A 12,632-nucleotide genomic window follows, 5' to 3' on the forward strand; every position below is an offset into this window, starting at 1 on the left:
TTAGAGTGTTTCTATGGAAAAATAAAACCAAAAGTACATTTAAAGATATTAAAGTATTGCTAAAAAATTCATTTTTGTGGACTGCTTTAAGCCAGATTTACTCTACTGGCCCAAAGGAACAAGGAGGAATAAAAGGGAAAAAAACAAACAAACCATAACAACAATCACATGGCGCCAAATGGATAAATACTCTGTTTTTGTATGTCGCTTGCCATGTTCTCAATTTGAGTGGTCAGTGGAGTCCCTTCTAAAGTCTTTTTGGTAGATCACTGTTATTTACTGGGTTCCTCCTTTGTATGATAAGTGTGTTGGATGCTAATAAAAAATAATAACTCCAGTTTAAAGCAAAAACCCTCTAATTACCCCCACCCCCCACCCCCATGGTGTGTGTGGAGAGTGCCTTTGGAGCAGTATGCTCAGGAAATACCACTGACTGGAGCCCTGACAAGGTGTGTGTCATCCCTGGCTTGGGGGTGTGAGGAGTGGAGATGGGTAAGCTTTTGACAGACGTGGAGATTAGCATGCATTTCAGGTTTATTTTTGTAGCCTCTCCCTTTGCGATGGAAGTTGCCATTCCTCGTACTTCGGATGGAAGCTGATATGGTCTTGCTGGCTGCTCATGTCGTCACTACAAATTTATCAAGGTATCAGGTCCATGGCTTAATTAAAAACAAACAAACAAACAAAAAAACAACGACTACTGCTTCCCAGCTAAATGCCTTATTCTTTAATTAAAATTAAAAAATCCAGTAATCTGAACCCAATTTATTCAAAGTCCTCTTTCTCTCCACCCCTTTGTGAGACAGAAAAATGAGGTTTCACTGTAATGTTAACTAAGATACCAATACATTGGGTTGAATGCTAATATTTAAGCAGGGAAAAATTTGTAAGTGGCAGAGTAGATCATTGTGCTGATGGGACAGCTCTTTTTGGTGTGGAATAATTTTAGGGAGTGGTCATTAGCACTGCTCTTTTCCAAATGACTGTTTAGTTTTCTTCTGATTCTAGGAAACCAGGGGAACTTACAGAGTTGTCAAGTGAGTTTTGTGAAGAATTACTGTGGGAATTTGGAAAATAAGGAGATCGGTGTTTTAGATCAACAGGGATCAACTGAACTTGAGTAGTCTGGGTCTGAGAATACTAAAGTGGAACAAACTGACCGAGACTCACCATGTTGTCCCAGAGGGTGTGTACAATAGTCAAGGGTGCCTTGTGTTGCAGACCCAGTGCTAATGAGCAAGAATAGGGCTGGGAAGGGTTTGAGCCTCCTAAGGGGCTTTCTTCTAATTGGACTGGGAGGGAGTTGGTATTTGCTCCATTGCTTTCCTGCCAGCACTGTCTTAAGAAGACTTACGTATTTTGAGCTGTTATTTTGCTAGGAGCTATATTTGTCTTGATATTTCCAGAATTAAAATTACATTTAAAAGAATTTACTTCTTTTTCACATCTGTCATCTGACTTCCTTGATATGTATTGATAAACCACTTATTTTTTGGAGCCAATTAAATGTGCTCTGAAGATAAATGCCTTAGGTTAAAAGTGCCAAAATGGCAATGTAGAAGAAGGATCTTTTAATGTAACTTGAAACAAACAAACAAACAAAACCTGGTACCAGATTAATGCAACTTTTGGTCTTGTTTTAGGTGAAATCTATGTCCCCGGAAGATTAGGGTGGTTGTAGCCTGCTTTGGACATTTCTCCTGTGGCATATTACTCCCCACTGGCATTTAATAAGGACTTAATAAATGTTGAATGAGTACATTTTCTCCTTCATATTAGTTTGATCTAGGATTGGAATAAGTGTCCAGTTTCATTCTAGGTAGCTTTGCGCCAGCTGCTTTTAAAGGAGAAAAAGACCATTTTGTCTGTTGTGAAATTCATCTGCATTAATTGAGCTATATCTAATTACTGTCCTAGTCTAGAACTTAAAGAAAAGAGAATTTTTTAAAAAGCTCACATTTATTACAGTAACAGTTATATTCTCTGAATCTATACTGGTTTATTTGTCTTAAGAAAGCTTTTTTGAAACGACTTTTAAAAAGCCATCTGCTTAATACATCTTATTTCTCTTTCTTTGTTGTTGTTGTTTTTAATGAGTTTGTTCCTTGTGGACTCATCTCATTGGAGATTAATGAGATTAATGCTTAGTTTCTGTACCAAGACTCTAAGTGGGATATGACCCCAAAACAAATATCCAGAGCCAAAAAATAGAAGTAAACACCACTCTTTTTTTCCAAGAGCCATTGTGTTATGGACCATTTTGTGCCCAGCTGGTCTTTTCTGCTTTACCTATTATTACACTAACTTATTGCCCCAGTAGTGGACAGGTACAGAGGGAGTGTGTGGGTGGCCTTTCTACTCGACATGACAAAATAGGCTATCAAAAACTGTGTTTTAGTAATTCGCAGGGAGACAGGCTCTCTCTTTTCCTATTATACTTGGACAGAAGAGCCTTTTACCTTGTGAAATGAAATTGTAACTACAGTGGAAAAACCTATCACCCATGCCCAGAGTCTGCCTGTGAAGAAATGCTGGAGGGATGGCGAACCATGCTGAATTTTCTCATCAAGATTGAGAGTTTGTCTGTCTTTAGTTTTGATTCTCATTCCTCTTTCTGGTCTTCAAATGACCTCTGTCTTCTGGGTCATATTATATTACCCAGGAGTTGATGATGGCAATTACAGACTTATTACTGCCTTGCTGAAATGCTGTTGTGTGAAAGTTGGGAATTTATATAAAATCAGTTAGTGGTAGGATTGATGAGATGTTTACCAGGGCTGGTGGGTAGCTGATTTCTTGTTTGACTTCTCAACTGAGGCAGGAAAGTAGGCAAGTAGATACCCATTGAAACATATAATAAGAAACAAGTTTTCATGGAAAAGCCATTTATGCTTTTCTATAAAATCACCTTTGTCTAAAATGTTTCTTATTTTTTAAGTTTCTAGGTTTCATGTGACACATTTGTGAGCATGGTGTAAGAATAATCAAAGAAAAATGTGATATCTTGCCCACAAGACCTGAGAGGCTGAAAAAGGACTTGATCAATCTGAATCTCTGTGGCATAGCTGAAATATAAAATTAAATCTTCCAACCCACTGTGGCCCAGAAAGGGGGGACTATGCTGTTGTTAGCTTAAACTTTAGATTTTAGAGGCTTTTGGAAAAATGAAGGCAATAGTGAGGGCTTTGGGCATTCTGTGGGAAGACTTGACTAACAATCTATATTATAGTGCTTTTACATTTCTTGAGTATTTTAACTTCCTTTGCCTTTGACATACCTGATCTCATTTATTCCTTATAGCAACTCAGTGGAAGAGGCTGGGCAGAGACTATTACCCCAGTTTTACGGATGAGGAAATTAAGCTCTAAGGAAATAAAGGGGCTTGCACAAGATTACATGGCTGGTGATAATTTGGGGACCATTCAGATCATTAAAGATGTGAGGCAAAGATGAATATGATATGACCCTTGTCCTCAAGCCTGCTTTGAGTCTTCGTCTGTTGGTCTTTCAGATATACTACACTTGTCTTTTTGAGGCTATTGCGTAATAATCATCATATACAAGTTAATAAGTATTTAATCATTCATGGTGTTATTCAAGAGATGTAAAGGTAACACTACTTACTGCATTATTGCATGCCTGATTTAGATCCTTTTTCTATAGACATTTATTTATTTGCTTGCTTTTTTTTTTTTTTTTTTTTTTTTAAATAGAGACAGGGTCTCACTAGGTTGCCCAGGCTGGTTTCAAACTCCTGGACTCAGGCAATCCTCCCACCTTGGCCTCCCAAAGTGCTGGGGTTATAGGCATAAGCCACCATGCCCAGCTCAGTTGTCCTGTAGCCATCTGACTCCACAGTGAGGGGATGGATGGATGGATGGATGGATGGATGGATGGATAGATGGATGGATGGGTGGATTTAGGTGAATGTTGCCATACATATTAAATAAGCTTTTGAATGGGTCATGAACTTTTCAAGAGAATAAATATGGGAGTTTCTTGGAAGAGTGGGGAGATGTTAACATTTTATTATTTTCCCTGAGTCTTTTACTAATTTATGGTGGAATTAAATGATAGTTCTTTTCTCTGTGGTTACAGCAGGGTCAATAGCTAGAATTTACCTGAATGTAGCCATATTTAAACTGAATGTATATCCCCTTGTGCATTAATATGAAATGTAGTTGGCAATAGCATTGTTATTGAAATCAGGTGGACCTAACATTTCTCCCTTACTATTGCAGTGACCTTTAGATAACTTTTTTTTTGAGACAGGGTCTCGCTCTGTCACCCAGGCTGGAGGGCGGTGGCACAATCTCAGCTCATTGTAGCCTCCACCTCCTGGGTTCAAACAATTATCCTGTCTCAGCCTCTCAAGTAGCTGGGATTACAGGCATGTGCCACCACACCTGGCTAATTTTTGTATTTTTAGTAGAGACAGGGTTTCACCATATTGGCCAGACTGGTCTTGAACTTCTGATCTCAAATGATCTGCCCACCTTGGCCTCCCAAAGTCCTGGAATTATAGGCATGAGCCACCACAGGCCAGAGAAGTTAACAACTGCTAGCTTCACCTTTCTTATCTGTTAAATAGTGCTTACACCGAATCTTATAATGCTGCTGAAAGAATTCCAGTAGCATAGCACCAGACATGATGCTGTGACTTTTAAAAATGGCGGCTATTATGATGATGACTATTTTAATTTTAGAGAGGGAGAACTACTAATTCCTACTAGTCAAGGGTAGCTCTAGGGTTTCTCGGGGTTAATTTGGTAGCCTGGTTATTTTTGCTGTTTTTTATTATAATTGGTTCAAATAATTTGTGTGTTTCAGTTTACTCTATATCAGGCACATATGTTGACTCTGTCAACAGCTTTCTGATTATTTTTTAGATGAAGATGTTAAGCATGAAGGATTTTTGTCCAAAGACCTTTAAGCTCTTTGCTCATACTAAGTTTTGGGCAAGTATCACCTTTAAGAGTGAAGGAGTAGGACACAGAAAGCTTAATTACTTATTCATGATGGTCAGCTGGTCAGTTAGAAATGAGTAAAGCAAACCTTCAAGTAATTTTTCTTTCAGCAAAAGACCTGCATATAATGCCCAGAACATCAGTCGTCAGCTAGCAAGTCCTGTCATTTTTGTTCATATGTTCTGCCTCTTTTATTTTTCTTTTTAGTAAAACTGCCCTGATTCTGACCTTTGTTAAATCTTCTGGATTCTGTTGTATGTGGTAGCTTTGGAATAGGCCTTTCTCCTTCAGGCTGGCTCCCACAACTACCCACACATGCTGTCCACATGGTGGCTCCTGTGTGCCACCCCCATCCCTCACGCTTACCGTGCTTTAATGCATGCTGCACTCAGCTTTTAGCTTATTCTTTCAAAATGTTATTTTCTTCAGCTAGTTTTAATTTTCTCTCCCCTTTCCACTTCCCTCCCCTCTCCTCCAATCCTTTCTTCTCTTCAAATGCCTTTGTACATTCCAGTCTCTCTGCTTTTATTCCTGTGGTTTTGCCTTCTAGTCTGCCTGTCCTCATATTTTTAGTTGCCTGTTTTCTGAGCCGTCTTCTTCTAGCAAGTCATTACTAATTCCCCAGCGCCATCTGATTGCTCCTTTTCAGGACGCGTGTGGTTCGTATTGTCCGTATGTATTCTTCATTTGTTACGTGTTGGTTATTGCCTGTGGTGTATGGTTTTTAAAATTGTTTTAGATTATCTATCTTTCTCATCTTACAGATGAGGAAACTGAGGCCCAGAATGAAGAATGGATTGGCCTTTATCATGTTCAGTGCTTTAGTCATCATGGGCATTCATTAAATGCAGTTTGCTGGAGCAAGGTATCTGTTTCTCTCTCTCTCTCTGTCCCGTTGTGTGTGTGTGCACCCGTGTGTGTGTGTGTGAGAGAGAGAGAGAGAGAAAGAGAGAGAGATAAGAGAGTTTTCAGGTGAGGGAAAGGAAGCTTAGTTATAAGTTTAGTTCTGCCACCCAGTTTCCAAATATAACTCTGTCCTTCATGTTTCCCTTTCTTTATACTTCCCTTTCTTTTCTTTTCTCTCTCTCTCTCTCTCTTTTTTTTTTTTTCCTTTGAGACAGGGTCTCAGTCTGTTTCCCAGGCTGGAGTGCAGTGACGTGATCATAGCTCACTGCAGCCTTGATCTCCTGAACTCAAGCAGGCCTCCTACCTTAGCCTCCCAAGTAGCTGGGACTTTAGGCATGTGCCACCACTCTTGGCTGATTTTTTTTTTTTTTTTTCCTAAATGTTTAGTAGAGACAAGGTGTCACTGTGTTGCCCAGGCTGGTTTCAAACTCCTGAGCTCAAGCAGTCCTCCTGCCTTGGCCTCCCAAAGTGCTGGGTGTTATTACAGGCATGAACCACTGTGCCTGGCCCTGTACTTCCCTTTCCTTTTCCTATTTTTGCACAGTTTTAAATTCTCTATTCTTCCTTTTATGTTCATAGCAGTGTGACATTTGAGGGGACAGAGGTTGATGGGGACTAGCCCAATTCCATATAAATTTTTCCCTTTGTTTTCAACCAATTATGTCATGTCCTGATCTCTGAAGACTCCTTGTTGAACATCAGCCACCTCTTAGAAATGATTACTGCCTTCGAAGGTGAACTGTACAAGGTAGTTAAGATTATACTGAGTTTCAAGAATTTAAATTATGAGATGAGGTTGAGGGTGTTGGCCTATTTCTCACTGGAAAAGTGACTTCCCAGGTGATCTATTTAAAATTTTGAAATCTGTGAAAATTCAGTGAACCTATGGACTAAGCAGCCAGGAAGGCAGCATAGGAAAGAGACCGAGTGAGTCAGTTAACATTTAATGAACACCCACTGTGGGTAGAACCCTATTGAAGAGTTGTTAATAAAACCGGAGTCTATTAAAGGTGAATGGTGATAAAGCAATTGAGGAGGAAACAGAAGGGAAGAAAAGTATCGGTACCGTTTCAGTGTGTGTGTTATACCCTTAACATTTTCACATGTGTCCATAGCCGTGGTCGATTTGCTTCAGGAATTAACAGATATAGACACCCTCCATGAGAGTGAAGAGGGAGCAGAAGTGCTTATCGATGCTCTGGTAAGTTGCACATCCTCTGGGGTTTTGCAGGTTTGTATAAGTTGTTGGCATTACCACTGCTATCGTCTCTGAGAGTGGGTACCAGGTGGAATTCCACAGTGAGGCTGGACTGTGGTGAGACTGGAGTGAATAAGGAGAGTGAAAAAGTAGAGATATGACTGGGGCAGTGCTTTATGCTTTGGAACGGTGTCAGGCAGAGGCCTTGCCCTCATTAAGTCTCTGCTGTGGGCAGGGCCATTTCTCATTCTTCTCACCACATCCTTTCACATTGGCATTATTGCTGCTATTCCCATATACAGCCATGAAGCTGTGGCTTAGAGAGGCCAAACAAATGGCCCGTGGTCACACAGCCAGGATTTGAACCTGTGGTCTCCTAGACTATATTTTCTGCCCCTTTCTTTCCTCCTCTCTTTTGTTGCTACTGACCTTTTTACAAAGAGCTTTCACAAATGTTTTTCTCATCTGGACTTTCTAATCCCAAGTGCCAGTGAGAACAGGTATTATTACTCATTTTACAAATAGGTCATCAGAGAGGAATTGGAGAATGTTAAAAATGAGAATAAACCTTATAGCTCATTGAGGCCAGAATGTCTTTCCCTGCCTGTAGAAGACAGGGCAGTCGATGTCTGCAGTCTTTTGAGGAGCCTTAGGCTAGGCCTCAGAATATTCTTCAGCTATTGATTCACGCAGCAGCCAACCCAGAGGAGTTGGTCTGTGAGGTGCAGCTGTGGCCAGGTGCCAGCTAGTCGAACTGCCTTACATGCGAGGAAACCCAGCTGCAGAAGTGAAGACTCCCACTGGGTTGCTCAGCCAGTCCTGTGACAGCTGATAAAACAGCCTGCATGTTCTGATCCCCACCACAATCTGTTTCTACCGCCCTAGATTTCCTAGTTCACTGGTGATCAGAGAGGGCCACAAAGCTGAAAAGGCACCCCAGCTGGCCAGTGGCAGAAGTGCATCTAGTCCAGCCCCTACCCTGATACCACCTGTGGAGCTCTGTCCACCTGCAGAGCTGGATCCTTCCTCAAGGCTCTGTGGATTGTTCTTCCTTCTGTTGTCTTCTCTTGTCTTTTCTCTCTGGTAAGGATGTTGGTATTGGTTTTGATTCAGTTAGCAGTTTATCAAAGATCACTACAGCCACTTGTATTAGAAGCACTTGGGGTGCTTGTTTGGCTACTTTCTAGTCCTACCCAAGACCCACTGAATCAGAATGGCTGGGCCTGGGGTCCCAGATGATCTCAAAACCCACTGCTACACTGCCCACCTCCTCCTCACCCTTTCTCATAATGTTCTCAACACTAGAAATTTCCCATGGCCCGTGCTCGCTGCTGGCATTTGGTGTGAATGAAGGGGTTGTGAACCCACTGGTTATGAAGAACTGGCTCTTACAGGGAGTGAGGCTGGAGTCCAGCAGGGCCATTTATGACTGAGTATAATGAAAATTTCTATGGCCATTTTTCTTTCAGGCTCCTTTAGAGAGCAAACTGCTACTTTTATAGAATTCAGGGCCTTTATTTTTCCTTTGAACCACTGTGCAGAAAGAAAAGGATGATGTTGGGAAGTCCTTTTGTTTTGAGGGGCATCTGAGGAAAGACTGTGGCACTTGCTCCTACTCTGTGTCCCCGCAGTGTCGTTTGTGCAGTCTTACCTTCTAGAGGTTAATTACATGGCCCTGAATGAGCCTTCCTGCCTGGTCCCTGGGCTGATTTTAATTACCATCCTTTGCCTGTCTGAATAGGGAAGACGAGAGAGGAACAGCTAGTCTGGCTGTTGCATGTAAAACGTACCCAGAAACAGCAATTCACACAAAAGTCCCCTTTGTTTTTTCCATGTTGCCAAGCCCACCGACAAAAGCTGCATCTTGGCAGATTTTATTGTTTGTTTGGAAAGAAACAGTTCACCCTCAGTCTGGGGAGCCATTAGGTAACTGCTATGCAGGATGTTCTGTTTGTTTAGTTTAGTTTTTATTATTATTATATTAGTTTAAGATTTTGACTCTTACAGGTTTATCCTGGTGGGGCTGGTAGGATTCACAAGCACTGAACATTCCTGGACTCCAGTAGATTATTTGCTTGTCTGCAGCCAGTCAGGAGTCATCAGTAAATATCAGAGAACAGAACTGGCGGTGGTCTTCCATTTACTTTTTTTACTCTTGTGCTGCATTCGGGAAGAAATTTGATAAGTACTCTCATATTACAAGGGTTGAGTTGTCTTTGTAGTTTTAATTTGGGGCCAATATCTGAGGCCTAGAATTGCATGAGCAGAGGCTAGAGGGCATGTGGCAGAATTTATTGTGGTGTGCAGTTTGCAGTTATTGCTTTGGTCTTTTTCCCAGTTGGAAGTCCTAAGCAATAGGATAGCACATTTGTGGGGAAAGAATGCTGTCCTGGCATTCTCAGGGATCTTCAGGGTTTTAAAATTTGGTTCATATCCACTGTTGTTACTTAGGCAAAAGGCACATATTTGTGCTTTGTAACAAGTTGATCTGGTAGCCTGTAAAATGGACTCGTTTCTGAAGAGTGGTAAACAAGAGGGTATATTGCTTTGATGGCAATTCTCTGGCTTACCTCTCCACAGATGACTTTGGACTTCTTGAGAGTGATGATTAAATTACAGTAATTTTTCTACTTGCCAGTCCCAAAACTTGCCGTGTGCTAGGTAGTCCCATGCCTTGCCTTCGCTCATGCTTCGCCTTCCGCTTGCCTAGCCTTGCTTCTCTGGGGCTACCTGGAATACTGCCTCTCATCTTGTGAGGCCTGACTTAAACTTTATCTCTTTCCTTTTGAGTTTTTTCCAGACTCATCACCTCAGCAGGATGTGTTGTTCTAGCACTTTGTACATCCTGGCACTTGTCACATTGGATTATAGACATCTGTTTATAAGTTTGTCCTTCCTGAGGGGTGATCCCCATCAGGGGAGTGGTCAGAGCAGTGGCTTTGTCACTTACCAATTCTGTGTCCTTGGGAAAGTTACTAACCTCTCCATACTGTTTCTTTTTCTGTAAAATGGAGATAACAGTAGTGCCTATCATACAGTACCAAAGTGAGGAACAAGTGAGATATGTAATAAGTCTTTAGAACAGTCTGGCACAGAGTAAACACCTGATAAATGTTGACCATTATCATTATAAAGGTACTATGCCTGGCAGATATTAAGCACTTAGCAAATGTCAGGTTAAAATTGTATGCATCATCTGCCACACAGTAAGATGTCTGTGAATATTGAGTTCAACAAACATTTTTTTCAGTTTAAAAAATATTTCAAAAACATTTTGAACAAACACTCAATAAAACCACATTTAGATGGGATGGGCCTAAATAAGACATGAGAGGATAGAGCTTTAGTTTTTTTTTTTTTTTAAAAAAGGAAGAAATAAGTAATGATAATACAAGGCAGAACATTGAAAACAGCTATGAGAGAGGCATGCTTCTGTGGACATGAAGAGGAGGGAGTGCTCGCTTCTAATGGAATAATCAGGAAGGGCTGCAGAGCTGCAGGTATCAGCAATGGCCTCTGAAGGGGGCCTTTAATATGAGAGCATATGGAGGTGTCCCAGCCTATGGAGATGGAAGTGTGGCTGGGTGGTGTAGCTGGCCAGTGTCTAGGAGCCAGCATTTGCTTTACAGAAACTCTTTATAGAGTTCCACAAAAGTGGCTTTGATGTGGACTACCAGGGGACTACCCTCCATACCCATTCCTGCACTCAGTTAACCCTACTGAAATGTTAAACTTTGAAGCCCCATCTCGGTTTGCCTTGGACTTGGTTGGCGATGGATTTGTGCTGCCCAGGTGAGACTGAGGCTGGCCAGGTTTATGTTGCTGTAAGAGTACTTACTATGAAAATCCCTGGATCTTATTCCTTCCCATTTCCATTCATGTTCTCACCTTCATCTGTATTTGTTCCAAAGCAAAATTCATTTGTTCACTAAATGTTTATCGAGCACTTGATGTGTTCCTGATTCTGGAAACCAGGTGTACAGCTGTGAGCAAGCCTGACAAAGCCTCTGTTTTTGTGGAGCTCACATGGTATGAGTGTAGGGAGAAATAGTAGATACATAAACAAGAAAACTGTCAGAGAGTGGTTCTCTGTTTAAGAGAATTAAAATAGAGTGATGTGAGATAGAGTGGCTGGGAAGTCAGGTTGGATTAAATAGTCGGGTGAGGCCTGAGTTCTGAAAGAAACCAGCCATTCAGAATGTTCAAGAGCAAGATGGGAAAAGGGCAAAAGACATAAGGCAAGACTGAGTTTGACATATTCAAGGAACAGAGAAGGGGCCAGTCTTGTGAATGTACAGCTGGGGTGAAGGGAGAACGCAGAGTCAGAGCCAGACCACACTGGGCTCTGTGGGCCTTGGTGAAGAGGTTGGGTGGCATTGCCAGGGTGAAGGGAAGTAATTGGAGGATGTAAGCAGGGGAGTGGTGTCGTAGCCTGACCAGCGTTTTAAACAGGGCATCTAGCCGCTGTGTGGATAATGGACTGGAGGGGCAAGAATGGAAGCTGAAGAGTTACAGCTCAGATACAAAAGGCCTGAGTTTTGTATTATGACCATGTTACTGTATTATACTCAAAACTTGTTTGATCAAGATTCAGTGGGTATGGATTTTATTGTTACTGCTGTTTTTTAAATATGAAATTTCTGAAACTCCTAGTAGGCAGAAAAACCCCAGTCTAACTCTTGAGAAAGCTTATTGGCAGATTGTACCAGATAGAAAAAGAATCCTTCAAACCCTCTCATCTGTCTCTTTTTTATTTCCTCCTCTTCTCTTATATCCATCCTCTTTGGTCAAGTGGAAGATGATGTCTGATCGTGCCCTTGAACTTTATCTCAGTCGGACCTCCCGGAATATTGTTTGGGAGGCCTGCTAACAATCAGAAATAACAAATGACTTATCAGAAAACATCACACCCAAGACAGTCCTGATTTCCAAGGCAAGGGTTCTCTGGCTGATGCTTTAATGCCTAAGCAGGATTTGTTTTTAGTTTCAGACTTTGTCACAGGTCCAGAAAATTGAAGGTAGGCCCAAGGGGCTAGAGGGAATAGATCAGAATGCTAATTTGTACTTTTACTCAGCGATATCCAGAGGTATGCATAATATAAATATTTTTTGAAGGTTTTTCTGAGCTAAATGTATTTTGACTGCTTTTGGCCTTCCTGCAATCAGATAAAATTGCATTTAACCCAACTAAACATAAAGTTTCACAGTTTGCAAGCTTAAAAAGGGGTTGGATTTCCGTAGCAAGAAAAAAGATTTTCCACTAGCCGGAGGCCCGTTATCCATAACCACTCAGCTCTAGGACTTAAACGCATTGCTCACTGACAGTGTCCCCACCACCTTCTAAACAGCAGAGATGGGAAACATAACTAAGAATCAAAGAAAGGGAGAAAAATAATGCAGATAAAGCGGCAATAAGCAACTGAAATTGGTGAAGCAGTTTGCAGAATTGGCAAGCAGTGTGATACCCACTGGAGTAGTGGTGTCTGCTGCTTTAGGATTCAGGGAGATTATAAGTCAATCAGGGTGATTTAGGGAAAAACATACTGTGACATGGTTCATAT

At 41.3% G+C, this 12,632-nt stretch overlaps 1 protein-coding gene across 1 annotated transcript in view; it reads left to right on the forward strand.

Annotated features, from left to right (window-relative positions):
• The window catches only part of CTNNBL1 (catenin beta like 1), a 179,201-nt gene that overhangs the window by 56,559 nt on the left and 110,010 nt on the right, over positions 1-12,632 (forward strand). Inside the window, exon 5 of the mRNA XM_010355334.2 lies at positions 6,977-7,074. Within this exon, the coding sequence (XP_010353636.1) occupies positions 6,977-7,074 (98 nt within the window). The remainder of the gene's footprint in view (positions 1-6,976; positions 7,075-12,632) is intronic.

Source organism: Rhinopithecus roxellana, chromosome 13, assembly GCF_007565055.1.
Source record: "Rhinopithecus roxellana isolate Shanxi Qingling chromosome 13, ASM756505v1, whole genome shotgun sequence".
Classification (NCBI taxonomy): Eukaryota; Metazoa; Chordata; class Mammalia; order Primates; family Cercopithecidae; genus Rhinopithecus; species Rhinopithecus roxellana.